The sequence below is a fragment of the Armigeres subalbatus genome, chromosome 2 (assembly GCF_024139115.2).
Source record: "Armigeres subalbatus isolate Guangzhou_Male chromosome 2, GZ_Asu_2, whole genome shotgun sequence".
Classification (NCBI taxonomy): Eukaryota; Metazoa; Arthropoda; class Insecta; order Diptera; family Culicidae; genus Armigeres; species Armigeres subalbatus.
Window position 1 is genome coordinate 253823542 of NC_085140.1, and position 21927 is coordinate 253845468.

A 21927-nucleotide genomic window follows, 5' to 3' on the forward strand; every position below is an offset into this window, starting at 1 on the left:
GATCTGACTGATATTCAATCGTTTACCTTTGGATCGGAAAAAAACAACGTATGGCCCACTAGAGTTGGGTGGGTAGGCCTTGTGGCGGGGAATCGTAGGGGAAACAGCGTTGCTAGTGTCTACTCTCTTTTTTCCGGGAGACCAGAATGCAACATAGTATCAAACTGGGAGTACAATTTACCCCCGCCATCCTCGCCATCGCTCATTGCGGACACGAAGTGACCCGCGAGAGCGAGGCACACACTATTTAAAATTGACACTTATTACTATTACAAAATTAGAAAAAAAAAACTAACACAAAAATAATGATTTGAAACACATGGGAAAGACAAGAGAATAAAATAACTGGTTTAACTAATCGAAAAGATTGAGGGGAGGGGAAAACAACAAAAGAAACTTTTTATACTTATCTCACCACCACACCAACACCGGTTGTTGCGGCTCACACTGGACTGGACGGACGGTCACTCGCCCAGCACTGCAGCTGGACTGTTGGACGCCGCGGGGAGGCGAGACGCCGACGACTGTGTTGGTTGGGACGCTCGATCGGAGATGATGGTTCAAACAAACAAACGTTCGCTTTGCACTGGATGATCGCCGCTCACTACGTGGTACTGACGGCGTGGGGCAATGAAATATGCACTATAACGCAATAACTTTTTTGCGTAATTGACGGAAATACCTTACTGCATTTCAACTGAAATACCACTTCGATTATTCGGTTGAAAAAACCTACAGCAAAAACCTGACTGTCCAGGAAAACCCGAGGAAAAATCGACTGTCCGTGGAGAAAACGACCGTCTCGCACGGTTGCTCGACGTGGAATGATGTCATATCGTCTTACATTGTTTAATTCTACTATCATTTTGTCTGTCTTAGTTATTACATGTTTCCGTTATTTTTACGTTATTCAGTTTAAATCTATGCTAGTTTTAGATTATGTTGCGTATTAGCTGTCAGTAAATTGTCTCCATTTGTTTATCACAAAAGGTCAGCTTTGCTTAGACGAAAAACCTAGTTTAAGCGTTATGCGAAGATGAAGAAATGGTCCCTAAGTTGTATAATTGTTCTAAAGCCTTAAAAGCAAGCGTAACTATAATTGTGTGGGTCGTGGTCAGAGCTATAGATTCACTTTTCGGTGGCAAAGTAAGGCTTCATCACGTCTATTCCCTATCTATTAGTAACAATTATCGAGAATGAAGCCATTATAAGATTGTTTGCATACCATCGTTATAATTTGTGGTATTTTTAATTATGGTTCTTCAAAGTGAGCCATAACAAAAAAAAGGCGCCACGTTCCTAGTTTTGATAAAACTCAGTGAATCCAACAGTCAATTTCCTATTACCGTCGATAAAATTGATCACACTCAATAAAAATAAGTACCTATCTATAGCTAGAATTAAGCGCGACTACGACTCATCATAATCAGGGAATGCTTCAGAAAAGTATTGAAAAGATCTGCCTGCCTGCACTACCATTCAAGGCTCCATCACATCCGTAAGATCAGTGCGTCAATGCCAGATTATGACGCGGCATTAAACAAAAAATAGTCAACATGTGATACCACCACGACAGGATATATCTTTGGTTGCTATATCAGTGCTAATGGCGTAAGCCCACCCACCGCGGCAAGGTAACATATCCAGGGGAGGGCATATTCCTAGAGATTTTATATGTAATTCTTTTAATGCCAAACGGTCGTTAAGCCAAATGGCCCTAAAATAATTATGATTATCTTTGTTTTTTTTCGAGAAAATCGAGCAAATAATGTATCTACAATGGCTAGCTATGTTAAATAACAAAGAGAAATTTATGAGAATCATTATTTTAATCAATTATGTCTAAAAGAACACCTTAACGTTGACAATGAATTTCTTTTAAGTTCATCAAATAAATAGTTTCGTAAAATACTTAAGACGCAAAACATAAATTCAACTAGAGCTAACTCAACGCTCACAGAACAATTAATCTACAGGTACGGTTGCCACCCGTGGAAAAGTTGGCACAGGTTAAGATTGCTCGAAGCAGAAAAAATCAGCCTTTCCACTTGACCCTCTACTGAGGTAAACTTTTCATCTTCCTTACCATTGAGTTTATCACTGACTCGTAGCAAGGCACGTTCGGCACTTATATTTACCGTCTCACTGCGTGCATCATGGCCTCCTTCCCCACCGTACAGCTCCGACATCTGTTTCCGAGCAGCCTTTTTGTTGGCCAGCACGTTCCACGTGTAGAGAGGATCGTATAAGAGCACTTCCAAGATTGTCATGATCGGTGCATGATTATTACGTAGAATTTCCAAAGTTTTCTCGCATGATCTATAAAGACATATTGATTAAATTTTAACTAATTGATTCACATCTACTTATCACTTACTTTCTGAAAACACCCTCAATGCCGCTGATTCCCATGCCTGCCACAATATCTCTAGTAAGTCGAAAGGGAATCGTTTCCGGGGTAGGTAAGTTTTTACCCAGCTCAAATGCGATGCCGAAGTCTATATGGATTACCTCGGCAGTGTTCTCGTCAACCAGCACGTTCTGCACGTGGCGGTCACCAATGCCCAAAATGTAGCCAATCATCGACGAAACCGCCACACTTTTTATATATGCAAGTCGACGCTCGAACCACATTCCCGACGTCACAAATCTCTCGAGAAAGAAATGGTGGAATACCGGACTTAGCTGTCGACAAATTTTGAGGAATTTCTCCTGCTTCGTCCTAACTGACGACTTGGCAAGATCTGCGAACGCCTTTCGTGCATCAAACGCGCTCATGTCCTTGGGTCGGTAGCGTGAATGTGCAGGAATTAGCCACGACCCAATAGGGATAGTATTCGAGCACCATTCAAGGACCCCGCTCTGTCTCGACAATGGGACAACTTTGTAAATCCGGGTCGTAAGTTTTCGCTTTCCGGCCTCTTTATCATTCCGAAGCAGCACGTTCAGGATACCGAATACTTGCTGCATAACGGCGTCCTGTCGCATGTCATCTCGACCCTTCAATAGCTGTATACGTTTCTGTCCATCCATGCAATGACAAACCAATTTCTTCGGTGCGTTGATTCCACCGACTCCGTGAATCTGATCGTCCCATCTGTGTATGCCTGGAAACAAAAACGAAAACTATTGTTAAAGAGAGAGTCAAAGCCCTAGCCCTAATACGCACGATCTAGAAAATTGTCGGCTTGGAAATTAGCTTCATGATATAAGAATCAGAATGCAATAATGGTTACATGGCTTTGAAAGCTTAGTAACTAGAAATGCTTAATGAAATAAAAACTAATCTGCAAGGCGTAATGTGCCAGTAGTGGGAGAAATAGAGGAAGGAATCAAGGAAATTTAGATTTTCAGAGCTTTAATTCTAAGTCCGTGGGTATTAGAGTGGGGCGCAGTTGTATGGAAAAACGCAAACTTCGTCCGATCAAGTGAGATCAAGGTTTTTCTGAATCGTTTTGGCACCCCAATCAACTGTGCAAAATATGGGCTCGATTGGTTGCAACCTCGCATGCCGCATCGCGTTTTAAATTTACATGGAGATTAGTATGGGAAAACGTACTTTTTCACATTTTTGCTAGAAGCGGCTTCAATTTATCATCAATCACGTGACTCAATACGTTAGCATATAGTCTGGAAGATGCTGAAAGACTTTGCTGAAGAAGGTACGTAGCTGGAAGGCCTACAAAAAATGTTATTACGTTTCGAAAATTGATTGTTTAAACCATATGCAAGAAATCAATGTTTCTGCCAGCACTACCGGACAACCTATGGTTATCGAAAAGCAAAACCCATCTTCCTTCCTTCCCTATAAGATCAATTATTTTGAAATAACACTCAGTTAAATTATTGGTCTACGTAGTACGGCAGTGCTGGCAGAATAAACGATTTTTTGCATATGGTTTGAACACTCAATGTTCGAAGCGTTATAACTTTTTTTCGTGGACGTTCCAGCAACGTGCCTTCTTCAGCAAAGTTTTTCGGCGTCCTTTGGGTTATACTTTAACGCAATGTGCCACTTGGTTTACGATGAACTGAAACCTCTAGTAGTAGAAATGCAAAAATATACGTTCTCCTTTACTAATTTCCATACAAACTTCAAACACGATGCGGAAAGCGAGGAAGCAACCAATCGCTCCCAAATTCTGCACAGTTGTTCAGGACCCAGAATGGCTTCGAAAAACCATTGATTTGAAAAAATGACCATGACGCCCCACTCTAGTGGGTATGTAGGGAGTGAAAAGAAAGGATTGCCAAGATCTAGACTTAGATCCGTCAATAGATGCATTTCTAAATAATTCTCGGCTTTAATGAATTGAAGTATTCGGATAGGTACTCACCAATGATTTCATTATAAACACCACTCTCTTGAACTTTCAATTCTACTGTTGAACAGTGGACTTTGTCCAGTTCCTGACATCTTCGTAGTGCATCTTTTGTCGTCATCTTGTAGTCACTGAATCCCTTTGCGGATCCAAGCATTTTATTCGCCATTTCTATGAAGGCCAAGCTCATGTCGGTGGTTTGATCGATAATTCCAGAGATTTTTTGATTCTTTTGCAGTCTATTGTACAACGATTGCGCTCCCAGAAGTCGTTCGTCATTCTTCGGAACACTGCGAATAAAATAGAAGGGTTATTATAACCTACATCTAGTGGGAAACCCGTCATATTTCCCAACATACTCTTTCCGTTCAACATCAGCGAAGGCGTGCACCTGAGCCAAAATGTGCGGCAGCGTATGATGCGGATGGTCGATCGCACATCGTTCCAACGTTTCCCAAACCAGTCGACCTATGCCCTCCTTCTGGTTGTCCAATCGAGGAGCAAGTTGCGGTAGTACAGGCACGAATTTGTATGTTGGAATAACCTTCAAAGTTTCTTTAATCGTATCGGCAATTTTCTCGCTGTAATTTCCCAACCAAAGTGCCACGATACGGAAAACCGCTAGATCGCTTTCAATGCTCGTCTTGCGAGTGTACGCAGAATAGTAGAACAGCGCCAGCTTCAGGTAGTCTTCCATGTTGGACATCATTGTGTTGATGGATTCCTCGTCGCGCAACGCGTTTTGCTTCGTTGAAACCTTGGCCCGGCGTAGATTCATGATTTTTTCTTTGTCCGAATCTTTGAGCTTCGCCACCTCTGCTTCCAGCATAATCAGCTCCGCTTTCAGATGTTCTAGGTTTTGTTTCTTCAGCTTGAATTCCGTTGATGTGAAGTGTTTTTTCAGCTGTAATGCATAAAAAATAGGAGCTCTTTCTTAGGGCGTTCTATTCAAATATATATGAAGGGATTCCATTGAATCATTTGAAAACAATAACTTCGATAATTTGTAACAATTGGATGATAACACTATACAATATTTTAGCGCGCAAAGTACACATACGCATATCTCATTGCTCAGTTATGTCGACGATTGTCATAAGGAAGCTGATTGGCTGCTACCAATTTTCTACAGTTCAACCTCTCTAATACGATATTCAATTCACGCGTGAACATCCTGAATTTCATCTTGAGTAACGTTTTGACCCAAATCCCGATTATGACTTATATTCCGAACACTGGCGTTTTAGCGACCTAAAACTAAAAATTCTATAGGTTTTTAGTTCTGAGGATCAATAATACAAATCTCGCGCTTAGTTTTATAAGGGCGTAACTGTATTGATCGATTTCTCTTAATCGATTCTATACATATATATATATATATATATATATATATATATATATATATATATATATATATATATATATATATATATATATATATTAGACTGGCCCAGGAAACAAAAAGTTGTCTAATTCCATGGGGCACCCCCCAGGATTGTGTCTTTGGGTGAGAAAATCAATCTCTGAAAATTTCAGCTCAATCGCTTGTTGCATAAGCTGGCGCATTTGATTTGAAGTTTGTATGGGGATTTCAGCCAAAATGTATAGGAAAATACACCTCCGTCACTCATTCGATCTGAAAATTGGTTCTGATTGCTCGATTGACCTCAGAATTGCAAAAACGGCAGTTGGTATGCTACAGAACAATTTCACAGAACATTGTATGATGATTAAATGAGCTTTTATACAGGTTTCGGCTGATGCGATTCGATCAAAAAACCCAAAAATACACAAATCAGCTCCTAATAAATCAGCCGAAAATTATATAAAAGTTCATTTAATCATCATGCAATGTACTGTGAAATTGTTCTGTAGCATACCAACTGCCGTTTTTGCAATTCTGAGGACAATCGAGCAATCAGAACCAATTTCCAGATCGAATGAGTGACGGAGGTGTATTTTCCTATACATTTTGGCTGAAATCCCCATACAAACTTCAAATCAAATGCGCCAGCTTATGCAACAAGCGATTGAGCTGAAATTTTCAGAGATTGATTTTCTCACCCAAAGACACAATCCTGGGGGGTGCCCCGTGGGTTTCGACAACATTTTTTTATCCCCATAGTAATCTGGGCCAGTCTAATATATATTTTAGTTTTATTTAGTTTTTATACACTTAGTTTGATTTGATTTCTTTGACTGAGGTTTGGTGATCCTTTCAGCAGTAGTTTAACAATATTCTATGGTTAGAAATATTTTGGAATTTTAAACAATTTTATAAACATTAAAGGAAAAATCACAAAAAAAACCTTTACCATTAGATAAATAGAAAAGATACACTTAATTTAATATCACAGAACAAACTAAAACATATTTTGCAATATGGGATTCAAGGAACAACTATTCCGAAATTTGGGCATTAGCCGTTGAAACCAGTCATCAATGAGGTCAACTCCAGCAATTCTGTGAAGATCATCTGTAGGATAGAAGGTGTCGAGGTCCATCATCATTTTCAGTATACGGTTCTGCTTAGTTTGCAGCTTCTTGCGATGTGTTCTGGCACAATTGCACCACGCTGGAAAGCCATAAGTGATAGTAGGTCGTATGATGGCTTTATATAGCAGTAGTTTGTTCGTAATGCTAAGACGGGATCGCCGACAGATCATTGAATACAAGGACCTCACGAGCTTATCGCATCTCTGAAGCGAATTTTGTATGTGTGCGCTGAATTTGAGTTTACGGTCCATAGTTAGTCCTAAATATTTCACGTCTTCAGACCACTCTACTTCGTGCTCACGAGCAAGAACTTTACGCCTTGGTAGGTGTCTGGCACTCCTCCGGTTAGTGAAGAAAATTGCTTGGGTTTTGTTCGGGTTTATTTTTATTTTCCATTCCTGGTGATACCTTTCCAGCGCATTCTGAGCAGCTTGCAAGTGCGTTACGACTACTTCTGGGTCCGCGTCGGTAGCTATAAAAACTGTGTCATCTGCAAACAAGGAATAGTGCACTCCGTCGATCATCACAATGTCAGCTATGAAGATGTTATAGAGTGTTGGGCACAATACAGATCCCTGTGGAACTTCATATGGGATGCTTTTCTTCTCAGAAAGGGTCTGATTAATGTAAACCTGGAAGCTACGATGTTTCAGGAAGGATTGCACTATTTTAATTAGATGAATTGGGAAACCTGTCTGAGCCATTTTATGGAGAATCGCATCTTGCCAAATGGAATCATATGACTTCTCAACATCCAGCGATACCATTCCGGATGATTTCTTCATTTCAAACCCATTCTTAATCACTTTAACAAGACGAACAAGCTGGTGATTTGTCGAATGTCCTTGTTTAAATCCGAATTGTTGAATTGGAATTATCTGAGTTGACTGGAGGTGCCGTTCCAGCCGGATGAGGATAATGCGCTCGAAAAGTTTGCTCATTGTCGGCAGCAAACTAATAGGCCTATAGTTTACTGGATTCGATGTGTCTTTCCCAGGCTTTGGAATGGCAGTGATGAGCGCATGTTTCCAATATTCAGGGAAATAATAGATACGTAGGCATGCAGAATATATCCGGGCTAACACTATTACCGACCGGTTGCCGATTTTGTCGAATCCCGGAGATTTTTTGTTTTAAGTTTCTTTATCAGACGATGAACTTCTTTTGGTCTGACCAGGAACGAGTCAGACATGTTAGGCGCTTCGTTGATCAAAGCTATCGAGTTTGCAACCGCCGCTGTCGTCTCAGCATCGGATTCAAGGGTGTTGTCATGAGCGTTCGCAAAACTTTCTGCTAGTAGGTTTGCCTTCATTTGAGGGGATGACACAATAAGCCCATCGTTATGTAGAGGTGGGCTATATTTACAGTTTTTGCGAAGTGCTCTTGTTATTCTCCACATGTTGTTCTCTCCGGTCGCCATTCTGTTGATAACACCGCCGATTTTTTGAAATCTAGTCTGAGCACATTCTTGACGGATACGAGCATTCAGGGACACCACAATATTTTTGAAGAGGGGATCTCTTGTTCGCATCCACTGCCGTCTACGTTGGTTCCGAAGAGTAATCAGATTTTTGGTATTATGAGAGATTTCTGGTACATCATATGCTGGAATAGGCGTTTTAGGAACTGCAAGGTCTTCCGCTCTAAGAAGTGAGTCGGAGAAGAATTGTATGGCAGCATCAATCGCAGCTTAGTCGTCCAGTTGCGTGATAATCGGAGCAGAGAGGTCTACACAATCGTTCATAACTCGTTGGAATTTGAGCCAGTCTGCTCGATGATATTTGTATACCGTATTGACAAGAGGAATAGGATTTGGTCTGGCAGTAATTTCAAAAGTGACAGGTAGGTGATCGGAGGACAATTCGTTGGCCACCACTGGCATAGACATGTCGATGAGGTTGTTGGATAAAACGAGATCTAGGGTTGAAGCTCGTCCTCTGCCAGTTGGATGGAATGTTGGAGCGGCCGGTGCGTGAACGAAAAAGTTATTGGCAGTGATAGCTTGGATGAGTTGAGTTCCGGCCTTGTTGCTTTTGTAGCAATTCCACTGCTGGCTGCGTGCATTAAAATCACCCACCAGGAACGTTGGGATATCGTCCTGCATGAGAAGTCGTAGATCGTTGCGATAACATTGCCAATCTCTTCTTCGTTTTGAGCCACGGAAATAAGCCGCAACAATCTTGATGAGAAAACCATTGCTGATCACATTAGTTCCAACCGACTCGATAAGTTTCGTGCAGACGTTTATTTGTTGAAATGCTAAACCCTTTCTCACTGACAGCAAGACTCCTCCACCTCTTTCCGCACCTTCACGGTTTCTATCCATTCGAAGACAATGATAATCCGGATGGTGAAAGAAATTTGTAGGTCTCAGCCATGTTTCTGTCGCAGCAGCAATATCGATATTATGTCGGTTCAGAAATTCGAAGTACTCAAGTTGTTTTGGAGGGACAGATCTACCATTCCAATTTAGTATTTTTTATGGTGGCGTGATCAGACATTGTAAATGTACTTGATCATTATCTCCGTTAGAGCTTGAAATTGGCCCTCCTTGTTCCTGCACTCTCGAAGTCGTTGGAACAAATCACGTGCTAGGCTAAGGAATTCTGATAGAGAGAATAACGTAGACTCTGGATTGTTGTAATCTGGGGTTGATTGACTTTGAGTGCAAACGACGTCTGCGTAGAGTGGACGATTTGGTAAGTGACCGGACCTGTTACCCACTCGAGATGCCCTGGAAACTGCTGATTATGTCCACCGGTCAGGTTTGTATCGCACCGACGTAGCTTGCCCGTATTATAGGTTCTACTCCTCACCGCACGTTCTTCAATCTGCTTCAAATAGTACTTCCTCATGGGGCAGCCACGGAAATTCGCCGTATGGTTGCCGCTACAGTTAGCTCATTTGATCCGAGATCGGTCTACTCGATCAGTGTCCTGGAGGTTTGCTTTCACAGGCAACTTACTCACTTTTTTGAAGTGTAGCAGATACAAAACGTCATCTTCCACAGCGTTTTTCTTCACGGAGAACACTTTAATTTCAACGGGTTGTACATCATAGAAGTTTAGTTCGCTTCTCAATTCATCCAATTCATACAATGATAAACCCGACAGAATTATCTTTACCGGAGTGTCTTCGGGAAGCATATATGTGAAAAACTGAACTTCACCTTGTTTCAAAACGTCGACTGACCTTTGGAACTGTTCTTTATCTGCGAGAGATCTGAGTGACTTTTCTCTTGACGTTTTGCACTCACTGCACTCTAAAAAATCTTCACGTCATATTTACCTGAAAACAAATGTGGTTCTCATCCACCCTACTTTTCACGTAAGAGTGACCTGAATGACAAGTAACCTGAACAAAATTTAGTTTCCTTGAGTTACGTGATTTATCCGGTGACTCTGACTGGATCTTCCAGTACTTATGACGTGAAGCATGAAAGTAGTTACGTGTTTTATCAGGTGAACCTGACGTGATTTGTGCGTACTGGTTACGTGAAATTTTAGTGAAATCTACAAGACAGCAGGTAACCACTACATGTTTTAAAATGTATTGCAATATAGTGATTTTGGAATGAATGCAAAAATGAACTAAACAGGGACTGCCCATAAAAGGGAAGCTTTTTCGCGTTATTGACAGGGAATGCCGTCATTTTGTCATTGCGCTTTGGAGTTTCACAGAAATACTGTTGAAGAAAAACAATGTAATCGGCGGATGTTGAATTAAATTTATCAGATTTGTTGAGAAATTATGTCAATGAGAATCGCTGAAAATTTGAAACTAGTTGCTTGCTCGAAAATTGCTAATATTGCCGCTGTTAATTAACCAAAAAGTAGTGGAACCTAGGCTATAAACTTTATATTTACGCGACCGGAAAACTGTAGCTCTAGACTTCCATGCAGCTTCCTTTTCTTTTTCACATAATTTTTCAACGAATCTAATAAATTTTATCCAACCTCCGTTGCTTTTTTTTTCAAAGAGGAGAAATGCAGGCACGGAAAATATCCGTCTAGATGCACCTGAAATATCACTTACCTCCGCCCGCGAAGTATCATCATGTTTAGGTTATGTATTATTAATGTATTATTAATTCTTGTTTACAATGCAGGTCTTCCGCAATAAATGCCGAAGCTGCAATCACACTAACACAATCTCACTTGAATTGTTTACGTGGATATACAGTCATATTCACCAAGATTTTTAGTAAAAGTTACGTGAATTTCTGGTGAGCATTACTAACGTCACGTAACAATCTTCGTTTGTTCAAGACAAATCAGTTACGTGATTTTTCACGTGAATATGACGTGATGATTTTTTAGAGTGTGGATTCGCATCCTCGACGGAGTGACCAGTGGCTTGGGTATTTCTGGAACTCAGGGTGACCACTCCAGTCGACAAAATAAATTCCTGGGTTTTTCCCGGTTTTCCCGGTAGGATTTCAAAATTTTCCCGGAAATTTTTAAAAGTTCCTGAGAGGGTTTTGATTATGTAAAACAACAATTAAAGAGAATAGAGAGAATAGTTTCTTGATACATATATAAAATGTACAACATTATATTCAATTTTTCAGTTATTTGATAATAAGCATTGAATTCTAACATTCTAACAGATTCATGACTCGCTGTAAAAGACTTCAAGTTCTAACTGCTGTTTAGTCAGAAAAGCGCACATATCGACGGTTTCGTGCAATACTGGCACAACTCAAAATACTTCGTTTTTGACATATTGATTGCAAAGCACAGAAAACAGTATAAAGTAACACTTGACAAAGACTCAGGTCGAAATTCACAATGCATTAAAAGTTATGCTTATTTATAAATTTGACGATTTTTCGAAAAATTTGTATACCTCGAATTTATAGATTTTTTCAAGTTTTTTATATCGAAACACATAAAAGTAATTCTGATGTATCAATACATGCAAAATTATCCATGGAATTCGAAATATTTACAAAAACATTAAAGGTTTTTTTATTGCAATTTTTTAACGTTGTTTCTGAACATTCTTAGATTTCGAGTTGTGCCTGTATCAGGGTTTTTGAGGCAAAAACTGTTCCGAATCATAACAAGCCATGATAACAAATTTATCAAACTTGTATACAAGTGCGAAAAAACAGAATCGGATAGGCAGCCCCCGCAGAAAAATGGTGATTCTCGCTTTGTTTTCGCTCATTTCGTGTTGGATACTGCACATCTGTGTAGAACAAGTTGAAATGCATCATCAGAGCCAGTGCTCATCGCATTTGGAGCTTTCTAAAAGAAATTTATCATGGGGTATAGCCTCCCGAATCAGTTCTCTATCATGACAGCTTGCGGTATGCTACATATCGTTTATGTATACAGCAGTGGCGCCTGGAGTGGGTGGGACAGGTAGGACATGTCCTACGCATGAATTTTCCTGGGTGGGGCAATGACATATGAAGTCATTGGATGGCAAGAATTTGTGTGTTAGCAGAAGATGATTTTAAAGTTAATCAGAGTCCAAACAATAATCATAGATGTTTTGGGATCCTAAAGCAATAGACTACTGATTGTTGTTTAGGACTTCAGGCACTTTAAAATCCCTAAAGCGCTCAAAGATGTCTAGGTTTTACAGAGGTGAAATAGAAGTTGTTGAAATCTGCAAATGCGATTAATTAAATATTTTAGATGTTATGATAAAGCACGATTGAATGCATTATTAAAAGCCTACGGAAAAAGTCTTCTTCAAACCTCAAAAGATCTATTGAAATCTGAGGAACCAGAAAAATACCGAAGACCGCTCTTAAAGGGTTCTGAGCTCCGAAAACAGATTCTTTTACAATCATGCGATGTGTTTGGTAGTTTGTTTGGATCGCTAAGTCCTGGAGGTAATATGAAATCCTAGCAGTTAGAAATAATTGATTTTTTTTATTTCTGTGACTGGTGACTTTTTCTAGAAGCTTGTAAATATATTCGATAATCGATAATGGAAAAGCAATATTTGTCCTAAAAATCGTAGAAATTTTATCAAATTATATCAATATTCAGGCCCCAAGAACTTTCAAGTTCTGATTATTTTTAGAATTGATTATATTGCAAGAATAACTTTTCCATTTTGAAATGAATTTCATATCAACATGGTACAGTTATGCTTTCAGCGGCAGTATACGTAAAATTTTCACCGATTTCTCAATACCAGAACTGTTGCTCAAATCGGAGACATGATCGGTGATCTAGCGGCTATCATTTCTGCCTATGAGCAGGACATCATGGGTTCGATCACAGGCTCGCCTCTTCCTATTCTGTATGCCTTAGTTCTTTCTGTGTTTCACGTTCTACCAAAACGATTCCTACCGATATAGCTTTCACACTAACAGTTCCAAAACCTCCCGTGGCACTGATGGGAGGACGTAGAGTTCTCTGCTCCTTTATAAAATATAGGTGTCCCAACTAACCATTCTTTTCCCTTCAGCATTCACAAGAACGGGGCCAGGACAGATCTCGACTGTTGAAGAGTGCTTTGCTTCCAGTGATCAGTGAAACTGTTGCCCAAATCGGCATTTCCTATTTGTCCTACCCACGACTCGGAACGTGGATGCGCCTCTGGTATACAGAGATGATAAGCGAGAGACTTGTTCATTCTCTTTAGGATTCAATCCCTGGCCTGTATTGCACGAAACCGTTGATATAGGGAATAAATATTTAAAAAATTACAAAATGGTTTATTGATGAGCCATTAAAAAAAATTTACCTAGAGAATGTTCATAATGTCTAATTTTCTCTCTAATTTCTCGCATTGAAACTAACGATCAATTAAGAATATATAATCGTTTAGATGGGGCCCTCCTTAGCCGTGAGGTAAGACGCGCGGATGCAAAGCAAGACCATGCTGAGGGTGGCTGGGTTCGATTCCCGGTACCGGTCTAGGCAATTTTCGGATTGGAAATTATCTCTACTTCCCTTTAGCATTAGCATTGAGCAATTCGCACAAATTCGTAGGTGGTACAAGCCAAGACTATTGTATGAGAGTAGCATTACTTTCATCCGTTACCACAGATATTGATTTGGGACTAGTCACTACCTCTTAGATGCAAGCAATGCACTCTCCAATAGTCGAGATCTGTCCTGGCCACGTCCTTGCGAATGCTGAGGAGGGGGAAGGATGGTTTGTTGGACACCTACTTGAGAAAGATGCAGAGAACTCTACGACCTCTCATAGGTGCCACGGGAGGTTTTTGGGATTGCGTGGAAGGTTATAACAGTAGGAATCGTTTTGGTACAACGTGACACACAGAAAGAACTAAGATAGAAATACAAAGTAGGAAAGGGACGAACCCACGACCTCCTGCTTATAAGGCAGAAGCGGTAGGAAATTGTCTCGACTTCCCTGGGCATAAAATTATCATCGTGCTAGCCTCATGATATACGAATGAAAAAATGGTAACCTGGCTTAGAAACCCCGCAGTTAATAACTGTGGAAGTGCTTAATGAACACTAAGCTGCGGCTGTGTCCCAGTGTGCAGAGAGCAGAACTTTTTGCACAAATGTAGGACAACACTGTTTGCCTTCCTTTTTTTTATAAAATAAGTTACGCCCAAATCGCAAATCAGTCCTGGTTTGTAGATGCTTTTTTCGAGTAATTCTCATAATTCATTTCAAATATACAGCCTCGAATTCAAGTGTTTAAAAGTTATAATCAGATCTGCTATATTATGAAATTAACATACATATACTTTTGGATTATAAACTTTATATAAATTAAAAAAAAAAATCCCGGTGACTTCATCAAATTCGCAGGGTTTTCCGGGCTTTTTCCCGGTGATTTCAAATTCCCGTTTTTTTTCGGTTTTCCCGGATTCCCGGGTGAGTGGCCACCCTGGGAACTGTTATAGTCACATCTTATCTGAATCATAGATGCCTTGGAGGCATTCTGGTGATTCAGAACACTGTTATGGACCGAACTATCCAACGCTCACGATTTTTACAACAATATACACACAATATACAACCGTGATTATTGATTCTGGTGCTAGACACAATCATCCTTTACCACACCAAAAAGTTAAATCATCGACAAACTAGCGCAATTGGGTACAATAATAAAAAGAAAACATCGACGAAGAGAAATCGATCTATACAGTTACGCGAGTTACGCACATATGAAACTAAGCGCGAGAAATGAATTCGAGATCTCATGGAAAAATTTATACGAATAAATCCAAAATGGCCATTTAAAAGCGAGTGTTCGAAATTTGAGTCAAACAGTACCTATCCCTGTTCCTTGACGTAAGAAAGAAAATCCTGATACAAAATAGCCTCATGAATATACTCACCCGTACAAATTCTCTGTCAGCATACTTTGCAACCGTATTCAAAATAACAAAATTTCTATCATTGTTCAGGCACTTGCTCTGATAGTCAATTGTACTGCTTTTGTCGTGTTGACTGGCGTGCTTCAATCCCTCCTCCACTAGAGTTTGCGAATGTTTGAAAAACTTTTTGTACAGGTTGTGAACATCCTCAGCGTGTGTCTCCGCCAAAAATGTTCCATAAATTCGATAAGCGGCCGCATTTACCATCAGGTCTTTGCACTTACCAGCGGCAACAATATCGTTGACCAGCTTCTTCGATAGAAACTTATCGCCATTAGCCCAATTTAGCTGGGCGTCTTCCAACATCAGCAAGGCCTTCACATTCTCTGACAAAGTCTGCTGCGACATGGCACAAATGTTTGCTGCAGCCACGTCAAAATGTCCACTAATGCGAGCCTCGTGTATCAAATGAAACAGCGCCTGATTGAGTGCATCGGGTACCCATTTACGCATGGCGCGAACACGTGCCGTTTTGAGGACTATAACCCGTTGGGCTAGGATTGCCTCCATGAAGGAGAAGCCACTGTAAGACAAATTGTCCTGCAAATTCCACTTTTGTAACAACTCGGTCTCTCCATCAATAACGCGATAAAATTGGATGTTCATGAAATCTTCGATTTGCTGTAACTGTCGCAGTTTGCTCAAATATGGATAAATGTTCTGTGTTGACTCCATGCTGACCACTTTTAACATTTCTGCGACAGCTTTTCGTGCTTCAAGCACAGCACTATCCGTTGCAATCTCATCCTTCAGTTCCAAACATTTGAGTGCTTTATAATGTTGTTTCTGGAATATGTGTTGCCAGTCCATATTTTGCTCAAGCTGATTTGCTTTGTCATCGATGGCTACATTCCAATCCGCCAGTCTCCATGCACATTCGTAATCTATCGTATTGTCAATATTCGCAACAGTTTTTGCCAGACCATGGAAGCACGACGTCTTCAGCGCCTGTACGTAAGCTGACCGCTCGGACTGGTCCTTGCTGGAGCTGATCACATCGTAGTACAGCAAGCTTTGATTGAATCTTCGTTCCAACTGGTAATACTCACTTCGAGACGATATCGGATCAAGGAAAGCTTTTGCTGCATCCTCAATTCCAACCGACAAATGAGCCAATTTCATAATGTCCATCAACTGCTTATTTCGACTAATAGCTTCGCTTTCCGCACCTTCATCTCGTTTACTCATGCACCATAGTTCACCGTACAGGATAGCTTTGAAATAAGATTGACAATGGAGACTGGCTGATGCTATCTGCAGCCAATTCAGGTTAATGCTGTGGTTGGAATTACTGGAAAATTAAGCATTCGTTAGTTCAGTGGCACAAAATATAGAAAACCTGATCAGTACTTTTGATTATTCATTCGAATACATTCCACAATTGCCAACATAAGATGGATTGCCTCCAAAGTTTTACTTATACAATTAGAAGGTGTCGACTTGTCGGAAAACTTTGAAAAGAAATTATTCACCTGAAATAATACGTAGTATTAGCATTGAATATTGTGTAGCACTCTTAATTTCTTACGAAATTTTCAATGCCACCATTCAAACCATTATCTTTGAAGCTTAAAATAATTTGCATCAACCCAGGTATCATCTTTGCCGCGAAGGTGATCTGGAAAATAAAATCTACGATAAAATACACCAAAACTAATCGATTAGTAGTATTAATATCCTTCATGTCAGTAATCTTCAATTGAGTATTCGATCTTAAAAAGTTTAAGTTAATTTAACTGAAAATTCCAACAAGTTTTTCGGACTTTGCATTATACCCAACATAAAAAAATTACCTCAACTTTAGTCAACTCCTTGATCACAGTGTCCTGTAGAGTTTCCAGCAAAGTGGTTGATAAAGCCAGTACGAATGAAGCATAGTTCAATGATCCGTCGCATATTCCTGCCAATGATCCCAATTTGAAATTTTCCGCGGGGCGTACAAAAATTGGACTATTGTTTTCGGCAAGCGTCATGTACGGAAACAGCGTTCTTAAATTGGAAGCCATGCTACGGTATTCACGATTTTGCAACAGATGATAACACACCTGAGTTGCCTTCTGTACAACATTCTGATCCTTCGCTACGACTAAATCATTCAACTGCAACAGAATCACCCGAATAAACTGTTCAACTGCATGTTCCGTATCCTTAAAATTGGTGTACATTTCTGTCTGAGCATCCGATTTGAGCAACATGGTCGACAAATCAACCGGCCCTATTTCGCCAAGACATCGCAAGGCGGCTATTGTGTGCTTTTCGTTAGAACTATTTCGAATCTCATTTAACAATGAGTTGATCAGTAGTAGAATGGCGTTATTTGCACAGCTCTCTGAGAATCCATTCGACGATTCAAGCTCTTCGCATATGTCATGCAGTTCGGTCTTCTTGGAAGATAACAAATTCTGCAATGTGACCAATTCTCCGTATTTAAGTTGTGGAAGCTGGATTATACGATTGATATCCTCAGCTAGACTCAGCTGAAACTGCGATTCCTTCAACTTTTCCAATGATTCACGTAGCTCCTTAAAGTCATCATGTTCAGGAAAGTAGTTAAGTTTTTTGATGGCATCACCGAACAATAATTGATGTTCCAGTACAATAAGCTCCAATACCTTGAGCAGTTTAGTAATCACTCGTGCACAGGGATGTTGATCATACACAGCAATCAAGGAAGACGTCAGGATGTTCAGGTGCGGTCTTATGTATTCGGCACATGTCGGCACTACTTTTATCAGAAAATTCAACAGACAGTTCAACACCGGTAATTGTAACGATTTCGACCACACCATTGTGTTGCTTAGGAAGCAGCATATATCTCTTGCTAAGAATTCTTTCAACTCTGTTGTTCGATGCTGACAAAAGTAATCTACCAAATGATCGATCACCATTGAATACTGGAAGAACACGATCATGTTCTGCTCTACAACATCGGATTGATAGATCTTTGATTTGAGATTCATTAGAAGTTGCTCGATGATTGCCGGGTGTTTGCTGCACAAAAATGTGAACAACGGTTGTTTGGAAGTTGTACTGATCAACGATTTAAGATGGGCCAAACATTTTTCATAGTTTGTGCTATCCAAAATGCACTTGGCTTCTGTAATGAGAATCTGACGACCGAAAAGTTCTCCCATTAAAGCTTCGTCCTGTAAGTGCTCGACAGTCTTTAGCATCAGATATAATCCGGAGGGATTCTGAAAATTTAATTGCTTCAAATCCATTTCATTGTTGATGATCGGATGCATTCGGGTCGCAACTTGATGGTACGAGGCGGGCATGTTATCGCACCCGGCCAGCTTCGGTATAAGGAAGGCAAAGCATCTGACAGATATTGCCTGGAATGAAAGAAGGATTACAGATTTTGAATAGTTTTGAAAGGAGGAAAAGGCAATCGAGGAAACTAATGATACCATAAGTTTGAAGAATCGTAAAATCTGTGCAATACAATGAGACTTATGGGCAGCGGATTTTAGATTACTGACATATTTTCATTTCATTTTCATATTGCAACATTTGATGGGACAATGAGAGCGCAGTCAATCCAAGCCCGATAATAGAGAGGGTAATGGCAAAAAAATCTTTGTACACCACTTGAATGCCATGGGGTAGGATAAGGATGGGTTGAAAACTTTAAACTTGTCAACGAGGTTCGGATTTGGAATCGACTCGACACTAATGCAAAATGCAATTAAATGTGAACTAGTGTTTTTTGTTTAAAGCGTTTTATTTGATTGATTGATAGATAGTTTTCATCGAAAAACGGCTATAACTTTTAAATAAACGAGATAGGTCCATGGGTTTACAGGTGTGCCATTGAATGTTCTATAAAATACCCAAACAAAGTATTCCCCAAAAATTAATATATAAAAATTTATAATAAAAAAATATATAATAATAAAAAAATATATAATGATAATAAAATCAATTTCCCTGATCAAAAAACCTTATTTTATTTTATTTATTTATTGGAATGTATGTTTGTCCACGCTTAACCAAGTCTATCTCAAAATCTATAATATCGATATAACATGAATCATTGCAACTGACCACGGTAATATAGTCTAACCTATACTCTTTATCGGAGCTGAGCTCATCAAGATGGGCCCGGAAAAGCTGGCCACTTGCCTGCACAAACTGATAGTCAGAATCTGGGAAAACGAACAGCTACCGGAGGAGTGGAAGGAAGGGGTTATATGCCCCATCTACAAGAAAGGCGACAAACTGGAGTGTGAGAACTTTCGAGCGATCACCATCCTTAATGCCGCCTACAAAGTGATATCCCAGATCATCTTCCACCATTAGTGAACGAGTTCGTGGGAAGTTATCAAGCCGGCTTCGTTGACGGCCGCTCGACAACGGACCAGATCTTTACTGTACGGCAAATCCTTCAAAAATGCCGTGAATACCAGGTCCCAACGCACCATCTGTTCGTTGATTTCAAGGCGGCATACGACAGTATAGACCGCGTAGAGCTATGGAAAATTATGGACGAGAACAGCTTCCCTGGGAAGCTTACCAGACTGATCAAAGCAACGGTGGATGGTGTGCAAAACTGTGTGAAGATTTCGGGCGAACACTCCAGTTCGTTCGAATCGCGCCGGGGACTAAGACAAGGTGATGGACTTTCGTGCCTGTTGTTCAACATTGCGCTAGAAGGTGTCATGCGGAGAGCCGGGTGTAACAGCCGGGGTACGATTTTCAACAGATCCAGTCAATTTATTTGCTTCGCGGACATTGTCGGCCGAACATTTGCAAAGGTGGCAGAACTGTACACCCGCCTGAAACGTGAAGCAACAAAAGTTGGACTGGTGGTGAATGCGTCAAAGACAAAGTACATGCTTGTGGGCGGAACCGAGCGCGACAGGGCCCGCCTGGGAAGCAGTGTTACGATAGACGGGGATACCTTCGAGGTGGTCGAGGAATTCGTCTACCTCGGATCCTTGCTAACGGCTGACAACAACGTTAGTCGTGAAATACGAAGGCGCATCATCTGTGGAAGTCGGGCCTACTACGGGCTCCAGAAGAAACTGCGGTCGAAAAAGATTCGCCACCGCACCAAATGTGCCACGTACAAGACGCTTATAAGACCGGTTGTCCTCTACGGACATGAAACATGGACAATGCTCGAGGAGGACTTGCAAGCACTCGGAGTATTCGAGAGACGGGTGCTTAGGACCATCTTTGGCGGTGTGCAAGAAGACGGTGTGTGGCGGCGAAGAATGAACCATGAGCTCGCCCAACTCTACGGCGAACCCAGTATCCAGAAGGTAGCTAAAGCCGGAAGGGTACGATGGGCAGGACATGTTGCAAGAATGCCGGACAGCAACCCTGCAAAGATGGTGTTCGCTTCCGATCCGGCAGGTACGAGACGGCGTGGAGCGCAGCGAGCGAGATGGGCAGACCAGGTGCAGAACGACTTGGCGAGCGTGGAGCGTATCCGAGGATGGAGAGATGCGGCCTCGAACCGTGCATTGTGGCGTCAAATTGTTGATTCAGTGTTATCTGTTTAGATGTTAACTAAATAAATGAAATGAATACTCTTTATCATCTAGGACGCTATATCTAAAGAAATGACGTTTGACCGTTTACAAACTCCCTCATAAATCTAATCGCTGGCTCGTGCATCAGGTGGTTACGATTGCATAGTGGGGGTTAGATACTCTCCGTTGTCGTACATTAGTCTCGTTCTGGTTCATGATGTTAGTGAAGAACACAATATCTGCTATCTTGTGACGCGTAAATATCGTATCCAGTTAGGTCGATCAAAGTAAGCTGATCGAGAGCGCATGGTTTTTCGACTTTCTTATGTACCACATAGGTCAGGAACGGTGGGTGCAGTTCAATATGTTCTAAGATCATATTGGGTGCAGTTGACCTTCACAGACGTCAAATCAGAGACTAACCCACAGGCAAGCTAGCGGCCATTACCGCTGGATAGAACGTCGGAATTGACAATGGCGCTTTTTTGAAGTGCTCGGAACAAAGTTTTTGCGACAAATGAATGTTTAAAAAAATATTTCTAATCTCACTACACGAAAAAAAATTGTCAGGAAATACGGGTTTTTCTCTCAAAGACACGATATATCGAAAACTACTAGTTTGGGCGCAAATATGTTTCTTTCTAGATTCGGTTCTGAGACCATTATGCATTGCCCGAAGATCTCTAGTGATTTTCCACGAATGTTCTTTTTGCTCGCGCTTTTTACGAAGTGTTTTTTTTTGTTCGTTCGCTGTGTTTACGTTTTTACTTCGTCGCGTTAGCGTTATTTTTTCCCGAACCCGTCATGGGAGACTCGGTGGCCAATTCGGAAGCAGGAAAGGTGCCGAAGCGCACTGCTCTTGGAGGTGCGGGTAACTTCTTCAAGCAGCTTTTGCAGAGCAACTTATATTCGTTATTGCAAATCGACGATACCGGCAATCCGCCGAAGAAACGAAAGAAGCAGCAATTGCAGCTATCGCAGGTGCAATTGGAGCGGAAGGAGAAGTTCCCGCCCGTACTTGTAAAGTGCGATCCGCCCAAGGATCCGCCGGATTTACGCCCGAAAATTCGCCAGCTGATCGCTAAGGGGATGAAATGTATTTTTCAGCTCTGCAGCGAGGGGGTGAAATTGATGCCTGCAAACAAAGACCATCTTCAGTCCGTCGTGGAGTTCCTCGAGGTCCACAAGTATGAGTACTACACTCATGACCACCGCGATACGAAGCCGCTCAAGGCTTTGGTGCGAGGGATCCACGACATGAAGGAAGAAGATCTCATTGCGGAACTCGAGATGTGTG

The 21927-nt window shown here is 40.9% G+C and overlaps 1 protein-coding gene across 1 annotated transcript; it reads right to left on the bottom strand.

The window, feature by feature from the left end:
- Positions 1–1810: 1810 nt before the first annotated feature.
- On the bottom strand, positions 1811–18494 carry LOC134212086 (serine/threonine-protein kinase ATM). Its single transcript, XM_062689603.1, has 8 exons — positions 16944–18494; positions 16679–16768; positions 16501–16622; positions 15112–16441; positions 4682–5226; positions 4338–4612; positions 2378–3107; positions 1811–2319 (listed from the first exon to the last, which is right to left on the bottom strand). Exons 1-8 carry the CDS (start codon positions 18426–18428, stop codon positions 1971–1973), a joined length of 4926 nt encoding a protein of 1641 aa, XP_062545587.1. The 5' UTR covers positions 18429–18494; the 3' UTR covers positions 1811–1970.
- Between the last annotated feature and the right edge of the window lie 3433 nt (positions 18495–21927).

What these genes read in the sequence shown, in the direction of transcription:
- LOC134212086 (XM_062689603.1), bottom strand. Translation starts at nt 18,428, where the DNA reads ATGCCCGCCTCGTACCATCAAGTTGCGACCCGAATGCATCCGATCATC. An exon ending in CTGACAGAGAATTTGTACGG is followed by an intron (nt 5,227 to 15,111) that starts GTGAGTATATTC and finishes TATGCATTACAG; the next exon opens with CTGAAAAAACACTTCACATC. An exon ending in TGTTTATAATGAAATCATTG is followed by an intron (nt 3,108 to 4,337) that starts GTGAGTACCTAT and finishes TTTTGTTTCCAG; the next exon opens with GCATACACAGATGGGACGAT.